The 24,441-nt window shown below is 37.7% G+C and overlaps 1 protein-coding gene across 1 annotated transcript in view; it reads left to right on the forward strand.

The window, feature by feature from the left end:
- Positions 1 to 1,612: 1,612 nt before the first annotated feature.
- The window catches only part of LOC125228269 (cadherin-86C-like), a 28,826-nt gene continuing 5,997 nt past the window's right edge, over positions 1,613 to 24,441 (forward strand). Inside the window, exons 1-6 of the mRNA XM_048132770.1 lie at positions 1,613 to 1,942; positions 7,586 to 7,669; positions 9,416 to 9,541; positions 9,703 to 9,967; positions 23,683 to 23,875; positions 24,186 to 24,429. Of these exons, the coding sequence (XP_047988727.1) occupies positions 1,703 to 1,942; positions 7,586 to 7,669; positions 9,416 to 9,541; positions 9,703 to 9,967; positions 23,683 to 23,875; positions 24,186 to 24,429 (1,152 nt within the window). The 5' untranslated portion in view covers positions 1,613 to 1,702. The remainder of the gene's footprint in view (positions 1,943 to 7,585; positions 7,670 to 9,415; positions 9,542 to 9,702; positions 9,968 to 23,682; positions 23,876 to 24,185; positions 24,430 to 24,441) is intronic.

The following is a 24,441-nucleotide window of genomic DNA, read 5'->3' on the forward strand; positions in this document are numbered from 1 at the left end:
ATGTGAAAATATTCTTAGACTGTTTGTTGTAAACCAGATATTTATTGAGTGCCCGACTGACAACATAAAAGCAAGTTCAAGACTCAATAAAAATTGCCAAAATAAAGAATTACAAGGAACATCAACTACAGTATAGGGTTCTTCAAAAAAGGAGTGTACAAGTTTCTAATGGGTCGGCAACGCGCATGTGATACCCCTTGAGTTGCAGGCGTCCATATGTTACGGTGACCGCTTTCCATCAGGCGGACCGTACACCTGTTTGCCACCGACGTGGTATATAAAAAAAAAACATGATAATCTTACACTGCATGCTAAAAATGAATACGTTCAAGTATACTTTCACGTACAGTCTCCCGGATTCCTCCTACTGGAACCATATCCTTGTCCAATTACCTAATGTTCACTAATACTGTACATAATAAAATAGAGTAGTACCGTTATATTAAATGCTCAGTTTATCAACAAAACCTTCACCTTGTCCGCAGGATGACCTGGCGCCTGGCACTGGTGTTGACGTGCCTAGCATGGGGCGCGCTGGGCGGCGAGCCGGTGTTCGATCCGACGACGCTGATGCGGCTCGTGCTAGTGCCGGCGGACGCGGCCGTCGGCTCCGTCATCTACAGAGTGCGCGCTTCCGACCCCGACTTCGATTATCCGTTACACTTTGAGCTGATAGGTAAGTCTTTGATTTAATACTTTTCTTGACCTACCTTAAGGTCTCTCACCACACAGCAGATGTGTTTGGTCCAGTCAAATTTATTTTAAACTTATGGCTACCTACTGTCACGAGTATCCACATATGTTTAAAATAAATTTACATACACTTATCTGGCACTTGTGACATTGAGGACTAAAGGTCAGCCAAGAAAATTATCGTTATATAAACGCAATGTAAGTAACTGACTCTGAATGAAGCAGAAAGTCTAGATCAAGAGTGTGAGATGAGTGGGCTGCACCCTCCGACATAGGCTAAGCCGTCCGTAGGTGGATCGTAAATCTTAATCAATGAAAAGATTACGCTGCTTAGATTGATCGTTACTTGAACCCTTTTTCCAATAATACCAGCTAATTCGGGACTGGTTTCGGAACATCTCTTGTATAAATACCGTTTTATCGAATCTGTCACGCTTTAAACATCCCGTAAACTAAATAATTTCCCAGTTACTTGAACCAGAAAACGTTATCAAACAGTTAAAACAAAGCACTTTCAATTACTATCAATCAAACCTTTGTTTCCCCCGTTATTCGGCAACCGACCGCTTTCTACTCAATTCCAGTTATCTACTCCTAATTTTGTTGTGGCGCACTATCAACGAAAGTGTCAGCGTCACGCCAGAGCAGGTCGTCCATTGAAAACGACATTTGAACGATAAAATCTCAACTGGATTTGATATTTACCTGACATTTATCGCAATGCATAGTCAGCATCAAGAGTAATTGGCACAAAAGCGGTGTTCTAAAACAGGCTATTAAAGTTTTGTTGTTAAAAAGTAATTAAGGTTGGCACTGGCGCAACGCAACTTTGGCGCACTGTTTCATCCGTTACTATTGATGCTGTACGAATAAGATGCACTTAAAATAATGTCAAGAAAAAAAACTTGATAACTTTAAAGTTATATTCTGGATACCTCAAACTATACTCATACAGCATATTAAATGTGTTCTTGGTGACTTACATCTCATATTTTAAATCGCAGGTCAAATGGGTCGTTTGGACGTCGGCGTCGAGACGTTGCCCTGCACCCGCTACAACTCCGTGTGCCAAGCCAACGTGATCCTCCTGCGGCGCCTCGAGCCCGGCCGCTACGTGGACTTCAGGCTGTCCGTCAGAAATACCAGGGGCCGCAGCAGCAGGATCGCTTGTTCCATCACCGGGACCAACGCGACCACACCGAGGGACACCATATTCCCGCACCAGCCACCTATCGTCTTGGTGCCTGAGGTATATCGCTACGACTTCAAGCTGTCCGTCAGAAATACTAGGGGCCACAGTAGCAGGATCACCCGCTCCATAACTGGGACGAACGCGACCACCCCGAAAGACTCCATTTTCGGGGGACCAGCCACGTCTCGGTGTCTGACGGTAATCTGTAGCAAAAAGGTACTTTATTTTAAGCATTTTGTGCGTACTTTAAAATTTGAAAATATACTCAAAGGGGCTGAATTTAATACTGAGTCAATAGGCTACTAGACTCATATCGAATTGGGCACAAATCACAATAAATGATTTTGTTCTGTAGTATTTGACATAAAACAACAATATTTATAGATTTTGGGTATTAAAAGTGTATAATCACTGACGTATTTTCGATTAAAAATGTGTGTAATCTTATAATTATTTTGGCCACCGAAAACGCTGTCAGCGATGTAGTGACGTCATCGAACGGGCTGCATGTCAAAACAATCACTGACATATTGAACATTATGCCTTCACACTTAAAAAGTCAGAAAATGTTGTTTTCGAATAGAATGACCCGATACACAGATAATCTATAGATTAACATGACTGCTGTTTTCGTCTGATTACGTATATTTTAAAAATATTTTTCGCTGTTTTTAAGTTATAATAAAATATGGGAATATTTTATTTCGGTTAATTGAACAGTACTTAATCATATAAGACCGACTTTAAAAAAGCGTCAAGTAGCCTATTCATTTGATTAAACAAAATAATTTCAATTAAAATAAATGTACATTTTTCCTTCAGTTCCTTGTAAAATTACTTTTTTTTTGCCAAGATACGACCTGCCTTTTTATTATATTTTCCTTAATCCCGGTTGTCGAGGTAAGTTCAAAGCTTATTTAATTTGGTCTGCGTTGATGTAAATTAAAAGAGCCGCAGACAGAGTGAATAATGAGATTATAAGGGTTACCCTAGATACAATTACGAAATGGTTCACGTCAAATTAGTTTCAGAAATTGCTAAGTTATAGTGATGACATTTATAATTAATTTTAAGTAAAATTTATACGCGACAACACATTTATATGTACTGGAATGAACAAAATTGAATCGGTTAGGTGTCGAGTAAACCCAATATTATTTAAGTACCTAATTGTTTATGCTCGTAGCACGCCCGTGACAAGTAGTCCAATTCAGACCCTTTTTAACACCCGACGCAAAAACGACGGGGTGTTATAAGTTTGACGTGTCTGTCTGTCTGTTTATCTGTCTGTGTGTGTGTCTGTCTGTGGCATCGTAGCTCCCGAACGGATGAACCAATTTGGATATAGTTTCTTTTGTCTGAAAGCTAAGTTAGTCGGGAGTATTCTTAGGTATGTTTCATGAAAATCGGTCTGCTATGTCGCGGTCGGGGGTTTTTTCAAAATTTTTATTTTGTGGTTAGGTTATTAAACCGTCATTAGGGTGGAGCAAAAAAACACTTTTCTGGAATTAGCAAACCTAATAGTTATCAATCAATGCCCAAGTCTAAGAAGCCTTTGTGTAAATTTTCAGCTTTTTAAATCAACATCTTCTGCCTCCGCATTAGGTTTGAAATGTTAAAAAATCTCATAGAAACCTGAAAATCCAACTTTTTAGATAAAAAATGTTTTTCGGCAGTATTATGTTCAGTATACATTATTGATACATATTATTATCAGGCACGGTGGTATTGGCATAAGACAAATCTCCGCGGTTGCTCTTCCGGCATTTATTTCTTCTGGTCATAAAATTGAAAATCTGTTCAAGAAAATTCTTAGAGCTGACTCGGTCGTCCCTTTCTTGCAGGAAGCGATGACGAGCTGGAAAACAGCCTGCCCAAATGCAGACCTTCCCATCATTCGCCATTCGCAGCACCAATGGGACGAGCCGCTCTGTCGGCTGGTACGGGATAATCTCATTGAAACGTCTACCAGCACCACAGAGCGCGCTCGTCTCCTTGCTGCTGCGAGTTGGGAATCCGGCTCCTGGCTGCAAGCCCTAAGAATCTAGGCACCTTGCTGTCAACGAACACCCTTAGATTTTCTTTATGTTTGCGTTTGGGTGTTGCTTGCGTGGCCCCTCACCAATGCCAGTGTGGCACAAGCGTCTCGCGGTTTGGTCTCCATGGCCTATCCTGTTCCAGGAGCGTCGGCCGTCTTTCACGTCACGCGAGCCTGAACGACATTCTCCGCCGAGCTCTCGTTACGGCGGGAGCCCCAGCGGTTCTAGAACCGCCTGGATTGGCTCGCGACGACGGAAAGAGGCCGGACGGCATGACCCTCGTGCCTTGGAAGATGGGACGCCCTTTAGTTTGGGATGCCACATGTGTGGATACCCTTGCGGCGTCCCATCTCCCAGGGACTTCAAACAGAGCTGGTGCTGCCGCCAACTCCGCGGAACACCTCAAACGGCGCAAATATGCAGGAATTGATTCCAGTTTCATGTTTGAGCCGTTTGGGGTGGAAACGCTTGGGCCGTGGGGTTCAGGTGCTCACAGTATCTTTAAGGAGCTTGCCAAGCGCCTCGTCGACGCGACAGGAGACAAGAAGGCTGGCACTTACCTAGCACAACGCATAGGCATTGCCGTTCAACGTGGCAATGCCGCCAGCCTTCTTGGCACCTTACCACAGGGAACCGATTTAGAGCCGATTTTTTATTTATAAAGTATTTATTATATTATTTTTATAGTTACTTAGGTTAGTATAGTTTTTAAGTTAGTTTTATGTCATCATGGTATTTTTAGCTTTTATTGAAATTGATAATTTATATTTTTAATTGAAACAAATGAATACATTTATTATTACAAGAAACTACCAAAAATTGCGAGAATAGCGTTAAAAATCGCCAATTTTCAGTATTTTAGCGGCTATTTTGGCGAATGTACTGAAACTAGACAAACTTTGGCGATTCTTGAGGCTACTGTCGCAACTTTTTGTAGTTTCTCATAATGATATGTATCAATAAAATATACATATACTAAACAACTAAACTTCCGAAAATTTTTTTTTATCTGAAAGTTCAATTTTTAGGTTTGTATGAGATTTTCAAAATTTCAACCCTAATGCGGAGGCAGAAGATGTTGATTTAAAAAGCTGAAAATTTGCACAAAGGCTTCATAGACCTAGGGGCATTGATTGATAACTATTAGGTTTGCTAATTCCAGAAAAGTGTTTTTTCGCTCCACCCTAACCGTCATATTGTAGCCCTTTGAAAAATATTCACCAGGATGATATTCATAGGACTATAAAAACTATATCATATTTTTTTTTTTCAGAATTCTATTATTATTTCTCGAAACGGCATTGTCTACCTGTTGACATTGAAATACTAATAATATATTACGGGATACCCCCATTTGCCAGAATTTCATTTGCCATAATTTTATTTGCCATCCTATTCAACAATCATAATATTGTTTCTCATAACATCTTATGCCATAATCATTGTTTACTATATTAATCTAGTGCCAGAAACTTTGTTTCCCATAAAGTCAGTTTCCATAATGTCATTTGTCAGAATCATCGAAATCCGTAATTACTACATTCCATACCATCATTTGTCATACAAATTAGCGTCCAGAAAAGTCAATTTCCATAATGTGCTTTGGCAGAATCGAAAACTACTATAATAGGTACTAGAAGGACTAGAGAATGAAACTGCCATCAGAAAGTAGGTTAGGTTAGATTAGAACTGTGACCCCTGGAAAATGAAACTGCTGTCAGAAAGTAGGTTAGGTTAGGTTAGAACTGTGAACCTCTGGAAAAGGAAACTGCTTGAAAAGTAGGTTAGGTTAGGTTAGAACTGTGACCCCCCGGAAAATGAAAATACTATCAGACAGTAGGTTAGGTTAGGTTAGAACTGTGACCCCCTGGAAAATGAAACTGCTATCAGAAAGTAGGTTAGGTTAGGTTAGAACTGTGACCCCCTGGAGAATGAAACTGCTGGAAAAGTAGGTTAGGTTAGGTTAGAACTGTGACCCCTGGAAAATGAAACTGCTATCAGAAAGTAGGTTAGGTTAGGTAATAATATGGGCAACAATTAATATGGCAATAATTGCTTATGGCGTTTGAATATTCTATGAAACCATATTATTGCACTTAATAATATGGCTAACAAATAGTATGGCATTGTATGATTATGGAAGGTAATATTCGGATAAACAACGAGTATGTCATATGATTTTTATGGTAAACAAATCATTCGGGCAAATGAAATTCAGGCAAGTTAGATTCGGGCAAATGAATATTATGTTAAATGACTGTCGGGCAAACAATAGACAACCATATATTACATCTCATATCTAGTGGCAATGTTAAAGGCACCTGGCGCGATTACCGTACGAGAGCGTGGCTCAAATGAGCCGGCGTCAGCCTGATGTGATGTGATTGATGATGATGACGAAACGCACCCTCCCCTTAAATTAACTCTCTATTAACTGTCACGCATCGTACAAAGCGCTAAGTTTAAGAAGACAATACGTTACCACTCATAAAAAAAAAATACGCAAACTATGCTGAGTCAAACTCTGATTAAAAAGTTGAGGTAAGGATTATGAAAAATTACAATACGTACATAATTTAATAAAATCAAAAGATGCTATAATGCGAGTATAAACATACCAATCCCAAGATAGGCAAGATACTTATAAGGAGTTCTCAAAAATCCGTTAATCAGCAACACCAATGAAAAACAAAATAATAGTACCTATATAATAACCTAACCACAAAATTAAAATTTTGAATAAAACCCCTTACATAGTGGACCGATTTTCATGAAACATGGCTATAAGAACACTCGCGACTAACCCAGCTTTCAAGCAAAAAAAAAATATTTTTTTTTAAATTATAAATGGGCTTACTCTTGGCCACAGACTAGCCAAAGGCAAAGACGTGGCCTACGATGGAGTGAGCTCGCCCAGAAGATGCCTGTTCACTCTTGATTTGAAGGTTGCCGGGTTATATGAGCTCGGAAATATAGCCGCCGGCAAGGAATTCCACTCCTTGGCAGTGGGCATAAGAAAAGAAGAAACAAAGCGCTTCGTGCGGATTCGTGGAATATCCACCAAGTAAGGACTAAATCTAAATTCATCCGTTCGGGAGCTATGATGCCACAGACAGATACGTCAAACTTATAACACCCCGTCGTTTTTGCGTCGGGGGTTAAAAACACATTTTAGCGGAAAATTGATTAGGTACTGCCAGAAAATAGTAAAGCTAAAATAAATACACGCTGGAAAATCTGATTTATATTTTCCATTTGTATTCCATAAGCGAACGGCGACATGCGTGATACGCACGATTTGGGTCGCTATACCAGATTAGGTACGTATATAATCTCTTCTGACCAAGATTTTTAATGATCTTTCGGATTATGCCCAAAATCGCGGCAGTAATAAGGGAACGGACGTCACTCATTTTATCAAAGAAATTGTTGAAAGTAGCTGCTATAACACTGTCGATTTACTGTTGCAACATAACTGACTTCGGAATGTCGCGTTATACTAAAAAGGAGTCCCTTCTTTATTAAACCATCTACATTCAAATCTTCCTTTTCGAACAACTTCTTTTGCTTTTGGCCCCGGAAATCTATTTAATCCTACAAAAATGGAGACTCCTAGTCACTGCGTTCGTAATTTATTTCCTCAAGAAAAACTCTTTTGCAGGACGCAAAGCGAGGCACGGACCTGGAGTTCGTGATCGCAAGGAAGAACCCTCTGTCGCCGAAGCCTTTGGAACTGGAATTATGGGTAAGTTCTACAAGGTCCTTTAATCGTAATTAATCCTTTCGTGGGATGATGAAAAGCGAGTATCTGTATTGGGTGTTAATTAGAATTTATATAACCGTGCTATTGAAGGTTAATCGGAATAAATTTTACCATGGAAGCAACCCTTCAGGCACAAACGGGTGTTACGAATGTATTTTGCAGAATACACATGGGTTTGCATGGAATACACGAAATTTTCTATCGGGGTTTTGTACTTTTCTGTTCTTTCAAACTAGCAAACAATTTAAGATCTTGCATCAAACCAGTGGGCGGTATTAATTAGGTGTGTAGTTACCAAATATCACATTACACAAAATATTTGAACATTATTAAAATTATAAATTTAAATAGATATCCCACACGAAAGAAAAAATAAACGACAAACGGGGGGTCTAGTGGTGAAGACGTTAGCCGCGTAAGCTGAAGACCCGGGTTCGATTCCCGGCTCGGCCACCAGTGGGCCTTGTCGTTTTTTCTTTCGTGTATGATATCTATTTAAACTTATAATTTACATAATAGTAGTGTGACTACTTGAAAAAAAAAGAACAAATCGAAAAATATTCAATAAAATAAATTGATTTGTTTCCTAATAGTTGTATTATTAAAATTATTTATGTAGGACTGTGGGTAAGTATAGCGTATTTACTAATACTTAAATAGCAATTACTGTTTTTGGCTGTGTAACAAGAATTGCGTTCCTGCGTGCATGTCCATACCTACTGATCAGGAAGCCGCGCAAGATGTATGGAATCACGCTCGAGCCGCAACTTATGCTAGCCAGTTTCGTGTAAACTCCAACTTCATCGAATCACTTAGGTACAGCCGAGAACACTAACTCGGTTCATTACGCAAATAATGAGACGTGATACGAGGCGACGATTAGGCGTCTAATGACTTTTTCGCTTCGCAGTTCCTTGTTTGATACGCGTCGCTATAACCACATAATGAGGTTTCGCGCTGAACGCTCGTTTCCAGTATCGCGCTGACGGATCCCGCAAATTTCATTTTATAATTTTAGTGGTGTGGCGTGCGCCGACGTAAGGCAAATTAGGTATGCACCCGCTGCACATGTAGACGTAATCAATTCACTCTTCTAGGAACTATTCAACTGGATACTTGGATTACGCTATAGGTACGTGTTAAACGGTTCAAAGTAAATTCGGGTTTCCAGTTTTAGATATGTATGGGTATGGGTTTTCATTAGATTAGATTACGTAATGTAAAATATGTATGTATTACGATAAGTAACAATAGTAAGTATTCTACATGATTTATAATGTATGTATAACCATCGTATTCCTTACTTTTTTTTAAAGTTGTTTTACAATGGCACAAGCGATACCAAACAACTCGATATTACGGAGTAAAGTGTTTGAAATTACCCTCATTTACATTAAATCATGGCAATTTTAAGGATTCGCTAGGATTCCATTGTGTGCAATGAGAAGGGTCGGACAGCCGCGCGGCAGCCGAGTTGATGATGTTGCACAATTACCAGGCATTAAGAAGACTCAAGGCGTGTTAAATTTCTCACAGTCCGTGGAGAATGGCTAGGCACCCGTAACCTGAGGTCGCTTTATCGGCCACTTAAATGCTATAATAATGGAGAACGTGTCCTTACGTGTACGTACTGTAATTTTAAAGCGGTCCGTCTATTATCTGGGCAGGCTCCGGCTCGTTCTTTTGTTGCAATCACCTATTTTTTCTTAACGATCCTTTTTCCCACAGGGATCACCTCTGTTCGCGATTCGACAGCGCCGCGTCTCCACCGAGAACACCGAGGGCCAGATATTCCTCGTCGGGCCGCTGGACTTCGAGGCGCAGTCCATGTATCACCTGACGCTATTAGCCGTGGTAAGGAATGCGATTACCTATGCGAAAACATTCAGTTTAATCACCTGGTTAAGCTTAATTACGTTTTAAATCCTATTCCGTTAAGCTACTTACAAACCATTCGTGTCAAAATGAAATGTGGATTTATAGTAATTGGTCGTAATGTTGCGCATGACTTGCAGGACCCATACGCGGAGATCGGGAAGGACACGCGTAATATAGCCAGTTTGGAGGTGGTGGTGGTAGTCCAGGACGTCCAAGACATGCCTCCCGTGTTCACGTCGGCTCCCCCCATCACGCACCTGCCGCGCCAGGTCACCCCCGGCGACGTCGTGGTGAAGGTGCGCGCTGAAGACGGCGACAAAGGCGCGCCGAGGCAGATCAGATACGGCCTCGTATCGGAGGGCAATCCCTTTACACCGTTCTTCAACATCAACGAAACTACTGGTAAGCAAATAAACTCACTAATTGACTTTCGGATTCAGCAGCTCTCAACTTCTGTCGGACGCAATCAAGGGTATTAGTGTCAACAGTTATTTAACTCGGGTCGAAAGCTTCGCAGTAAATCGGAATAAATCCCGACGTCCATTAGTAAAATAGTGAAGGAATGGAGTACGGCATTTTTAAAGGCAGGTATAGAATGCAGCTAAGCAGAGAGGAATTTTGCAAGCCGTTGCCGCCATCTGCCTAATGGATGTTTGGCTTAAATAGGCAAAATGACAACGGTTCACTCATATGCAATACGAGTACGTTGTGGTATGCTCAAATACCTTTGTACAATTTTTACATTGTACCTCTACAAAGTATGTAATTGGTTAGGTTAAAAGTAAAATGTTACGTAACTTTTATAAGTTATAACTAAGTAGTAACCGCAGTCAGCGAATTTAATAATAATAACAGCTTTCTAAAAGCCACACGTTATTTAAATTACGCGAACCTTTGCAAACACTTATTATATACAGCACGTAAACCTAATAAGGGCGATAAATGAAACCAGGCATATAATTCAATATTGTTATCATTAATTAAGAGGTGTTTTTGAGTTACTCTTAATTTCCACCGTATAGAGAATTTTTGAAAAATTTCCCAGCAGCAATGTACTGTAAACGTGGTTGCGATGACAATCAATGACAACTGTCAACGAGCGTTAAACGCGAGTGTGTTTGCATTACGTTGCGGGCCGAATTAATTTGTATGGATAAAATAGTTATTTGTTATACAAGGGGGCAAAGTTGTATTTTAACGCCGAGTGTGGAATTGAAAAACGAGCAAGTGAAAGGATTCTATAGTTGAACCACGAGCGAAGCGAGTGGTTCGAGAATAGAATCCTGAACTTGCGAGGTTTTTAACACACGAGAAGTAAAATACATTTGCACCCGAGTGTAACACAAAACTTTTCCCCTCACTATAGCGAGGAAACTACAACGCAAAAAATGCATTTATCACTGCTTCCAGTAGTTCCACAGGTGGTAAATCATCTTTATTACTAGATTCACCTACTTTTATCAACTTTAAAGCAGTTAATTTGACTTTATTCAAGGTCAAATTACTTTACCCACTAGTGGATAAAATGCGTTTTTACCCGCTGGTATTAAAGGACAAAACACGTGTTTCCGAGCTAGTGAGGGGAAAAAAATATTTCAATTTTAAGTAAAAGTTATCTAATTCCATTTTTTATGTCCTATACTCACCACCGTTAAGAGGTTCGCCCGTATTAGGTTTACACCCTGTATAAGGCTAAGTGCACCGTTTTTAGAACCCTCTTGGTGGTCAAATATTTGCGTAACTGGGTAAGAAGAATTTATTAACCCACGCTCTGCCCCGCTCGGTCGTACGTATTTAGGCGAAATTTTTCATTCACGCAAGCAAGGGGGTTACTGCCTTTTTAACGACGTTATTGCCTTACCCTTTGTGTTTTCCCTGAATTCAGAAATAAAAACGACATAGTTATTACAATCTTGGCCTGAAAAAACTGCTAGTGTTCTGAAGTGGTTATTTTACCATTAGGCAGCTTAAATCATTCATTACATTGACTTCGCAATAAAATTTAGGTTCCGTTGTCAAAATTTCAAGTACCTACAGGTCAAATAATCTGTTTTAAGTATTGGTCGTATATACCTACTTAGTTTTGTATTTGACGCCACACCTATAGGTATATATACCGTCAGACCACCTGCAATCTGGAGTAGTTTTCATTTTTAGTCCGATAACATCAGCGCGTCCGTCTTACGTCCGGCGGCTTCCGTAGGATTTCCTACTTTGTTATCGCCACTCCCACAACCTTGCTACAGCCCTGGTAGCCATCTGACCCACTTCGCCGTTATTAACTAAACACTATCAGATTAAGTTCGCGCTCGTTTAACAAAAACTTCTTTACGGCTACAACTTTCGCAGGAAAACTTTCATCATTTACTCAGACAATTAATAGCTAAATAGCAGCCGTTGTCATTATGGTTAAAGCATTAAGGGGAAGTCCTGAAAGTGATTCAGAATCAACGCTTTACGTTAAAACTTTCGTTTGACTTCCTGGCTCCGTAATTAAAACAGTGTGTATACCAAACACAAACAATAATTAACCCAGATTGAAGCAAGTAGTAGGTCACAATTAAAATATTTACAATTTATGCGAAATACAACAACATTTACTTAGTTAAAGAACACATTTTCCTCGAAAATTATAATACGAGTAGGTACTTTTACCCACGTTATTTTACTTAAATTGATTTGTTCTTTAATTAGGAGCAAAGGAGCAATGATATGTATTTTTAGGGTAGTTACTCATAGAATTAAGTAAACTCGTATTACACATATTTTAGGAACAAAACTGGGAAGTAATTCTACAAAATGCATTTTTTATCTAATTTGACTAGCATAAAAGTCGCTTGGGCCACAAAATTGCATCTGACAAAATTACTAATACTATTATCTAGATATACATATAAGTACATAATAGGTATTCGAGTAACGTCCTGAATCGGCAGAGAACACCGCTACTGCCACAGCCTTGCAGCATAATGGCTCATTAGACCAAACCCGTCGTCTCGCCTCTACCCATTGTTTGCCCCTGCTTTAATTCATAATAAAGGGCCTTTGAACGTCCCTTCGCAGAGCACAACTGTCGGTGCAGTCTAGTCGATGTAGTTGAGATAATTAGATCGCAGTCCTTTGTAAAGTTTCATCTTTATTCTTGCTATCTTCAATAACGAAAAGGTGTTTTCCTCTTTGCACGCTGGCTCAAACCTGATATAAAATGACTTCTCACTAAAAATGAAAGCATTTTCCAATGGCTAGTCCTTTTTTCCGAGCCTTCGCGTCCGTGGAATTCATAACTTGTCTAGCTTGTTTCCATTACATCTAACTGTTTTTTGTTGATTCCGCGTACAAAAAACCAACGGTTAAGAATTTCCCCACCCCCTTTCCTCCCGTAGGTGTCGTAGAAGCGTTCAATTTAGGTGTGGGCGATAGGCTAGCAACGTGTCACTGCAACATTACGATTTCGTTTTCTTTCAGCCTCTGAGTAGCACTGAAATTTTTAGAGTTTTCTATCGTATTTTCTAACTTTTTGTACTTTTGTATATACTAGGCGAATCTGACTGAAATATAACACGTTCGTAATTCGTAACATTATCTGAAAATAATTACGAAGGAAAATAAATCATTTCGCACTATATATGGATGCTGATACGCAATAATGTGTCATCCCACATGCATTTTGCAATAAGATGTCAAGTTGTCAACTCAAAAATTTTACGATTAAAGTTGACATAGAGAAATCAATGTGGGTTGACACATTTTTGCTTAACACCATCTATACCATCCTATATCTGTGTATTTAAATGATAAATGCACAGTTCAAACATTTGGGGTAAGTAAATATCGATTCCCATAATAGGCTTAGGTACACACTTGGATGGATATTCAAGGAAATAGTAAATCGCGAAATATTATTTAATTTTTACGTGATACTAATTTCGTTGTATAGAATGTTCTTGTCATTGATGACAACCATGATGCTTGACCAAGTAGTTAGAATCTATTTTTTCATCGTTCAAGAGCAATGATTTTATCGAGCCGCTTAGTGACGTCGTTTTGCCTTTGATTGCGCTTTTAATGTATATTTGCTCATGACAATATCGCTTCACTGGCCATTGTAGGGTGATTACACGGCTCGATTTTCAGCTAATTACCCGGCAGATCGGTCCACTCACCGCACGCCGTTTCAGTTGGATCACATTATTTTAATGACCTCCATCCAGTCAGATAGGGGTTCCGCCCAAGGGATGTAAACTAAGATCTAACTAAGAGCATATGTGCCGTTTTCTGGGTAAAGGAACCTTATTGTCGGTGGCTTACGTCCCGCGGCGTCGTATCTGTACACGAACTTCGCTCATAACGCCGTAAGCGCCATCGACAATAAAGTCCCTTTACTCAGATAACGTCACATAGGTATAAGATTTAATATCAGGAAGACTTAAGTCGTTTATTTTGAAATAGTAATAATTACGGCATACTGGTAAGTGTGGCTGATGTTCGCATTGAGTTTGTCTACACATTAAGGGTGCTTTCAAAAAAACGTCAAAAGAATGTAAAATTGATAGTTTTAGTCGGAGAAAGAAATACTACACTTTCCGATATCCAATAGATTTATTTAATGCAAGTTTCAGTTAGAGTATCTTATTATCTTGATTTTTATAAGACTGGATTTTTGTAAAACAACTCACTAAATTAATTATGAATTTTTCTCTAATGCACGTTTAGAAAAACTCACGTATAGAGCTGAATTAGACGATCTTATTTATAAAATTTGGACAATTTTGAATACTAAAACAGGTAAATTTATAATTTGTATATCCTGTACTACAATCTTCTCAGACTACATTTTTATTATAAGGTTTTGAAAAAGAGTAAACGAGGCTAAGACGAATTCAATTTTTTTCAGAAATTACCTAAAATTAAGTGACAATTTCTTTGAAAATCTACATCATATCGAAGTAATTTTTGTACTTAATTAATCTGCAACGTTTACTTAAATTGCTGTTATGCCTTAGTGATTATAAATTGCTATTATTTATTTTTGGCAATTTTTTGAAAACGAGCCCTCACCGGTACAATTGTTACCACTTTTGGACATTTTCTCATATTTTGTTAGACCAAGTAGAAAAAAGAGTGAGTTTTCCGTGATCATGATGTATGCAACTGCGTCGAAATATCGGGAGCTCGACAAAAATCAAAAAGGTAATCACGGTCTATATCTCGGTCAATATTTAAGTCTAATGAAAATAACCGTGAATCATTCAAAACTCTTATTCAAGTAGAAAAAGTCCTATAATATGATATATATTTGTAAACTACTCGCAAAGCCCTTTAATTTGATACTACACACGGTGTGATCAAGCGCTCGGTTGCGATTTCACTGTTTTTCACACGAAAGGCCTCTTAATCAACTCATGCATTTATCACTAAACGATGGCAATAAGTAGGTAGCAAATTTGTTAAACTTAACATTCACCCCTATGCTACACTTCTTAAAGAAAACGCGGAAGAGAGTCAAAGTCACTGTCGTAGTAAATTTTTATTCCAATTTATCTTAAAATGTCCTAATACTGGATTTACAAAGCGGCCATCAGCCCGAAAATCTAAAAAAGAAGGCTGCTCCAACATTATTGAATTGCAAACCAGAGGTGTGCCGTGCGATTTCGCCGCTTCGGAGAAATCTTTACTGTGTTGTTAATTGACTAGATAGATATACACGGTATCTTAACTTTTTCTACTTTTACTTCAGTACCAAATCTGTAAAATAATGCTTTTAAACCAGTTTACTTATCCACATAAGCCCATTTGACTCGTCTAAAAATTCATCCACCCACAATAAAACTGTAAAAGAACAGTTACGTATATTGCATTTAAAAAGGCTATGATTTAGCTTTGAATTAGTAGCAATACTAAGCTCTTTCTTATGCATTATCTTAATCTATACCTACACCATGACTCACACATTAGATCAAAATATCATTATTCATTAGGTATGTTCACTTAAGTTGCAAAACCTATATTGTCAATGAACACTTTACACTGTCAAACTCTAATTATTCGCCATTGAGTAATTATTACTTCGTATAGAGGAGCTATAGCAAACAACGAACGTGTCACAGCCTGTAAGCTGAAGGCGGGGCGAGGGGGCGGGGTGTGAACCAATGGCCTGCCTCCGTAACGTCGCAAGCGCTACGATTTTACTCGGCGCTTACGACCTTTCGGTCGCGATGATGAGCCCTGCATAGAGTGCATAGATTAGAAGTCGTAGTATAGAAGTGACATGGGTTTACATGGGCATTTTTTAATTTATGACTTTCAATTAGCGTGAGTTGTTAACAAAAAACATAAATCGCTGTTAGTTTTGTAATGATAATCAAGCTTGAAATCTGTATTTAAAACTAAACTTTTTTCACGTTCTGAATTTAGATTATAGCTTAGTATAATTCACGATGTTTTTATTGAAATTCCATGCTTAATTGGATGGTGATAAGCAATAATGTGTCAACCCACAAAAACTAAAAAAATGAGATTTTAATGCCATGTTATAGCTGGATTTTTAAACTTCTATTTGCAAAAATGACCTTTTCATTTTGAAAATTTTCACTATCCCAAAAGTAAAAAAATAGGTTAACACAAATCCTTTATCGTGTGTTGCCTGTTTTGCATTAATGTGTCAAGAACCTTAACTTATTATAGTAATTGGCAGAAGACATATTTAAATTACAATAATGTGTTATGAGGGTTGACTCAACGATTTTTTTACACTTGACTCATTCTTGCAAAACGCAAAAAATGACATAGTTACCCACTATGAGACTTGAATGATTATTGCAAAATGATATTTTATTCGTTGTTTTATGCTACGACCCGTGTTATAAAACATAAGTCATTATTGTTAAATTATATTCGGGTCATAAATTGTTCGTTTTTGGTGTAAGTACCATGACACTATATTGTAAAATATAACTGTTCATATTAATTTATGTTTGAATAAGTTATGACTTAGTCCATTAGTATATTTTTGCACATGAATGGTAAATTCAGTACGAAATTGAACATTTTAAGTCATGAATATACATATTCGTTATTATAATTTGCAAAAATTTTTTACAAGTACGTGTTTATATAAAAATCTAATATAAGCTACTATTTTTTTATAATTACTAATTACATTAAGACGTGTTAATGTATGCATAAAAATATTGTTTAAATTTTTGAATACTTACTGAATGGTAGTTTATTATTTTGTTAAAGATATTTTATGTTTTGTTCTTGTACAAGTCATGAGTTATTCATAATTTAAATGACTTAGTCTATTTCTTAGCGTAAAAAAATATTTTGTTGTATATTTTAGATAAGTAGTTTATTTTTTTTAAAGATGATTATTTGGTTTTTGTAACGATTTTTTGTTGAAAAAGCACAGATAAATATGTGTCTAGAAATTATCATTACTCTAATAGTTAATTTATAGTATTTTATTCAACTGGCATTTAAAGGAGGTCAAGAAATATGAGTGGCGTACTTTCCACGAGTATTTTGGAGTCAGTTAAACACCATTGCATACAATACTTTTACAACGACCATGCACTTAGTTTTTAATAGTTTTTTTAAATAATTCTCGCGAAATTCACACTGTTTCCTGTATTGCAAAGGTTTGCACTGTCAGCTCAGCTGCCCAAAGCCTTCCCGCGCACGCACGCAGTATCGTTAATGCAATGCGTTGCCATGATTACAGAACCAAACAATGCGTTTTCAGTTTTTTCGATACGCACAATCCTGTAAATGACGAATAACAGTTCGGGAGCAGAAAAATCATTAAAAGGTTTGATTAATAAATAATGTATTGATTCCTACATACCTAATAACATAAGTGACCATGACTGATATGTTACTTAACACTTATAAAGTTAAAAATATGCATAGGTAGAGTATTTTACAACAACAATTTATGTGCTTTAACATGTTTATTTAAGACTCATAGATATTTTTAAACAATTAGCAAAAGTGGGTTAAGTATCATAACACAGTCTTGAAAAAGTTTGACGTCGTCGAACAATTCGCAATAAAAGAAAAGGGCATTATTTCGTCAAATTGAAGTTTGTTTTGAAATTAAGCTACAATAATCACTACTACTGAACGTATTATAGCTGAAAAACACAACAATCTATATAAAAACATTTTTTTTTAAGAGAAACACAAAAAAATGAGAAAAAATCTTTAGACGCCATTTTCTCAAAATGGTTGGCGTGTGGGTTGACACATTGTTGCTTATCAGCATCCAATTATCGTTGCAAAACCGACAGCGATTTAACTTTTTTTTAACAACTCTGTGAGTTCCAATTTTTTCAAATGCCCACATTTTTTAAAGCTGTATACGGACTGAGCGTACATGTGTACACGTAGCCGCAACTGGATATTAGTTATTTATGTGACATTTGCATAATGGTAGGCATTAAAACATGAGTGTTGTTTTTGTTGTGTTAATAAGATAACATGAGTGTTTTAATGCCTAATTATCCACATATAACTTTATCTACATCCATGTATGTAGGGGCGCGGGTTTATCGTCCCATAGAAAATTTGAATTTCGCGCGTTTTTATACTCTCATAATTTGCTTGACCGTCTACCTACCCAAATTCATTCAGGCAGGTTAGGTACTGCACTTACATTTACATACTCACATGAAATTCGACACGCGTACTTATTGAGAATCTGTTATAGACCGACATGTCGGAAAACTGTGCAATTCTGACAATAATAATTAAATAACCTCTTTTGCGTCGATAAATATATATAATTTAATGTATGATAGGAAACTTGAACTAACTTGCGATATTGTCACGTCTGCTTTTGTTGCATTTTTTACTCTTTGGTTTCAACGAAACATGGCCGCCGCAACATGGCGCTTCGGCATGAGTTTATATTGATACATTTTTTTAAAAGTAAGCGTGTTTAAACAAAAATGCAGTAAACCTACGTATGAAAAGTCACTCCTTAGCTTTTGTTAGATTTTCCTGAGCAGTCTGTGCAGTACCTCACTACACATGACGGCATTATTTAGACGAAATATTTTTCATTGCGATACGTCAATCTACCACAGCCGTTCGGCACAGACTAAGCGCGTGTGTGCTGATCAGCTCTAAGTGTTGTTACACAAAATCAAGTTGAGGTGCCCTCTCTAGTTAACATAATTACTCAAAGTTATTCGCCGACTGGTATTTATTGTCCCAGTATGTACTTTAGAAGCCTTAATTGATTCATAAATAGTTACCTACAGCGTAACACTAGTACCAACGAAATTAGAATACAGTGATAAAACAATACTGACGCCATAAATCTATAAGCTGGAAGTGGGTAAAACTGTACCCGACGTCGGCACTTTGCTAGTCTGTGACAACAGCGACAAACCGACAATGGGTAGAACAGCCCTATTCGAACTCACCCGATATTGGAAGACTCGCGAATTTATCACATTAATCAGAACACCTTATACGAACTGAATGGAATCGAGATTCAAAGCACTTTGTCTGCCGTTTGCGTAACGGTAATGGATTTAGGAAGTTAGCGCACAAATTACCGTAGCTCTAATTACTAGTGTGTTGATTTAAGTTATGGCGCTGAATAGTGTTGTGGGTTTTGGTGTTTCGTTTCTCGATGTGCATTAGTATCTAATTCCAAATGTCTATAACAGATTTCTTTTATTTAGAGAGTGCAAAAGCATCTTCTCAAAGCAAAACTAATTGTCCGATTAAAGTGTCTTAAGATTTGTAACTACTCATCATACCATCATCATCATATCAGCCGAAAAACGTCCTCTGCTGGGCATAGGCCTCCCCGAAAGATTGCTACAATTACCTGTCCTGCGCCACCCGCATCCAGCGGACTCCTGCGACCTTCACCAGGTCATCAGTCCACCTTGTGGGGGGCCTACCCTCGCTGCGCCTTCTGGGACGCGTAACTACTACTTGTACTTATATCTGTCGCAGTAAGATAGATAAAGCCGTTATATAGTTATAACCCTAGGGATATAATTATATGTCGTAACATAGTTAAACGAAAGCGATTTATTGCTATCTTACTAGGAATATAACTATAATACGTTACTAGTTTAGTCAAATAGTTATTTGACTGGATTCAGTTTAGTGAAATGATTGTAGACAGGAGTGTGGCGGTGCGGCGGAGGTATAGTTATAACCCTAGGGATATAATTATATGCGTTAAACAAACAAACCACAGTGAAGAATTGTTTAGGGCAAGAATTTGTTAATTATTTCCAATTCAATGTGCTTATTCTCTCTAAACACATAGACGGATGGACAGAGTCGCGACATAAATAAATAAATAAATATTATAGGACATTAAGAATGTCCTATAATATTGACTGAGGCCCACGGTAAGCTCAAGAAGGCTTGTGTTGTGGGTACTCAGAAAACGATATATATAATATATAAATACATACTTATATACATAGAAAACATCCATGACTCAGGAAAAAATATCTGTGCTCATCACACAAATAAATGCCCTTACCGGGATTCGAACCCGGGACCGCGGCGTAGCAGGCAGGCTCACTACCGACTGCGCCAGACCGGTCGTCAAAAGGACATAAGGGTTCCTTTTGATTTTTTTTTGGTATAGAACTATAAAGAACCGGGACTCCTGGTTCCAGTCCCACTTAGAGACGTATTATAATTATATCCCTAGACTAAGTTTAATCCAGTGATATAATTATATAACTAAACTAGTACCTACCGTATTATAATTATATTCCTAGTAAGATGGTTATGAATCGCTTTTGATTAGCTATGTTACGGCATATAATTATATCCCTAGGGTTATAACTATACCTCTGCCGCAGCGCCGCACTCCTGCCTACAATAATTTCACTAGACTGAATCCAGTCATATAACTATTTGACTAAACTAGTAACGTATTATAGTTATATTCCTAGTAAGATAGCAATAAATCGCTTTCGTTTAACTATGTTACGACGTATAATTATATTCCTAGGGTTATAACTATATAACGGTTTTATCTATCTTACTGCGACATATCTACAAATAAGACGTTCGTCATTTAAATACTTAGCCGGTACGTAAGTTATGTCACAAATAATAAAGCAAGCCTTACGTACCGACCTATATAATGTTTCTCTCGGTCTAAACTTCTAATTATGTATCACGGTATGCAAATGTCAAATAGTAAGGCATTGTACCGGCCCACTCATTATCAAATTACCAACGTGTCATCGTCAGTTGTCAGAAACAAGCCCAAAGGTTATCATGGCAAGCACTTTTGTATGCTAATTGCGATCCACATTCTTCTCAGTGACAACTAGCTGGTATAATGAAACGCAAAACGCCACCTGAATAGCAGCTTTGTTCGAATTACTTTTCTCTGGGTTAGGTATACATCTTGTAGGAAATAGACTGGAATACCTTTCTTGTTGCATTGCGTACAAAAAAAGTCTGCCGCACTTTGCGGGAGATGAGGAAACAACACATGAAAAAGATTATTCACAAATGCAGATAACTAAATGATCTTTGTCAATCAATACCCACCTCGGTAGGTATACCTACATATTCTTACCAGCGTTATCTAGAGTCTATTATCGTTTCATATGCAGGTTTGCCTCTATCTATAGCTATATCTAATACCTAAGTATGGCTAGGTAGTCATAAAAGACTAAATAAGACCAAAACCAATCCAATAAGACGTGCGCATACAAAATAGTTATTTGTTATACAAGGGGGCAAAGTTGTATTTTAACGCCGAGTGTGGAATTGAAAAACGAGCAAGTGAAAGGATTCTATAGTTGAACCACGAGCGAAGCGAGTGGTTCGAAAATAGAATCCTGAAATTGCGAGTTTTTTAACACACGAGAAGTAAAATACATTTGCACCCGAGTGTAACACAAAAATTTTCCCCTCACTATAGCGAGGAAAATACAACGCAAAAAATGCGTTTTCACCACACCAACTGATAAAGGCTTTCTTTGCTATTCGAAAACAGATAGCAAAATTGCACTTTATCCACAAGGGGGCAAAGTAATTTCATACAAATTTTAACTCGATGTCTTAATCTGGCTGCTAGATTTTACCTATAAATGATGATTTTGAATCATAAATATTGAATAAATTGATGGATTTGATTTATTCTGATGTTTTATAGTCAGTATTTTGTTCGTGTTGGTGTGGTGAAAAATGTTGTGTTTCACTCGGTGACAAAGTTTGTTTAACCTTCGTGCCTTGATACCCTCGCAACGCTCAAGATTCCACTTTTTGGAATCTTTCGCTTGCTCAGGTCAGGTATCAATATTGGCACGTGCGGTTAAACAACTACTTTGCCCCCTTGTAAAACAAATAACTATTATCACTGCGTCCAGTAGTTCCGCAGGTGGTAAATCATCTTTATTACTAGATTCACCTACTTTTATCAATTTTAAAGCAGTTAATTTGACTTTATTCAAGGACAAATTACTTTACCCACTAGTGGATAAAATGCGTTTTTACCCGCTGGTATTAAAGGACAAAACACGTGTTTCCGAGCTAGTGAGGGGAAATAGTTATTTGTTATACAAGGGGGCAAAGTTGTATTTTAACGCCGTGTGGAATTGAAAAACGAGCAAGTGAAAGGATTCTATAGTTGAACCACGAGCGAAGCGAGTGGTTCGAGAATAGAATCCTGAACTTGCGAGTTTTTTAACACACGAGAAGTAAAATACATTTGCACCCGAGTGTAACACAAAACTTTTCCCCTCACTATAGCGAGGAAACTACAACGCAAAAAATGCGTTTATCACTGCTTCCAGTAGTTCCACAGGTGGTAAATCATCTTTATTACTAGATTCACAAACTTTTATCAATTTTAAAGCAGTTAATTTGACTTTATTCAAGGTCAAATTACTTTACCCACTAGTGGATAAAATGCGTTTTTACCAGCTGGTATTAAAGGACAAAACACGTGTTTCCGAGCTAGTGAGGGGAAAAATCCTTTACGGTCCACGCCGTTAAGTTATGGATCGAGATACCGGTGTCCGTGAGGCAATCCCAATCTGTAGCGTTCAAGGAGGAGCTTAAATAATTGTGGCTTCTCGATCCCGAGACTTAATTTTGTTTTCCTGTGTTTGGTTCTTACATATATTATTATTTATAAACATATTTCAAGAAGCAGAAACTTCCGCATACGATTCTAAGCTTAACAATCAATTTAAAAAGGCTGCAAGCTGAAATCAGTCTTAACTCCCAAGGCAGAAATTATATATTGTTTATTGTAATCAATTGAAGATTTTTATATTATTTTGTAAATTTTAAAAATAATAGAAGCTTATAAATTTAAATAGATATCATACACGAAAGAAAAAACGACAAGGCCCACTGGTGGCCGAGCCGGGAATCGAACCCGGGTCTTCAGCTTACGCGGCTAATGATATCTATTTAAATTTATAATTTATATAATTATAGTAGTGTGACTACTTGAAAAAAGAACAAATCAAAAAAAAATATTCAATAAAATAATTTGGTTTGTTCCCTACTTGTAATAATAGAAGCTCTTTATGTAATTGAATGAATCGTCGGTGCTACCATCTATGAATCATTTTCTTAACTACGCCGCATGAAGCCCGGGTAATATATGAAGCTAACTGTTAGGTAATCCAAAAAAGGTCTTCTAGGGAAGCAATAGACGCTGTGATTCCCGAGTTAGAAAACAGATGGCGCATTCTGATGTTTTTTTCTTTTATACATTGTATGAAGATTCGTACTTGATTTTTAACCCCCGACGCAAAAACGACGGGGTGTTATAAGTTTGACGTGTCTGTCTGTCTGTCTGTGTGTGTCTATTTCTGGCATCGTAGCTCCCAAGCGGATGAACCTATTTAGATTTAGTTTTTTTTTGTTTGAAAGCTGAATTAGTCTAAAAACACACACATGTTCGTTTGAATATTAAAGTTTTATTTTCATACATTAATTGGCAGGATATTACTACTTAGTCCCTCTTCTTATTAAGTATATCGAGTATATATATTTTTTAAATTTACTTCAATTTCTAACTCAGGAGGATTATTTTGTGTAGGTACACAGTTTATCTGTGAACTCGTAATAATCTAGGTATTTACTTTTACTTCCAGGCGAGGTAACCTTAGAGCGCCCGATCGAAGAAATAGCAGCAATCTCTCACGCGGGCGCACCCATCCTACTGACTGTGGTGGCTGAAGAGGTTCGACTGTCCAGAGAGGAGCCCGAGGCTATGTCCTCAACAGTGCAGCTGGCCTTTATACTGCCCGAGCGCGAAAACTCCCCGCCGTACTTCGAAAACCAGTTGTAAGTATCAAGTTTAGTTTAAGATTTTTTTTTTTTATCATTGACGTTTAAAAAACTGATGTATTAGATTCCGTTGATGTTTTACAGTTAGCATTTTCCTCGTGTTGATATGTTGAAAAAGTTGTGTTTCACTCGGTAGTAAAATTTGTATAACCTTCGTACTTTGAAAGCGTAACGTTCAATCTTTTGCTTGCTGACCCTTTAGCACAACTTGCACAACTTAGCACAAGTTGTGCTAGAGGGGCAGGTGTCAATTTTAGCACTGTGTTTTAACTTTACCCCCTTGTAAAATAAACTATTATATCTCCAGTTACGTGACATACCTGGACGAAAACGCACTACAAGGGACAGCTCTAACATTCAACGATCCATACATCCCGCAAGTGAACGACAATGATGCTGGCAAAAATGGTGTATTTTCGCTGTCGTTGGTTAATAACAACGGAACCTTTGAGATATCGCCGACAGTCGCCGAGCGACATGCGCCGTTCATCATAAAAGTTCGGGATAACACAATGTTGGATTTTGAGGCCCGCAAGTCTGTTGTGTTTCAGGTAGGATTATTT

The sequence above is a fragment of the Leguminivora glycinivorella genome, chromosome 1, assembly GCF_023078275.1.
Source record: "Leguminivora glycinivorella isolate SPB_JAAS2020 chromosome 1, LegGlyc_1.1, whole genome shotgun sequence".
NCBI lineage: Eukaryota > Metazoa > Arthropoda > Insecta > Lepidoptera > Tortricidae > Leguminivora > Leguminivora glycinivorella.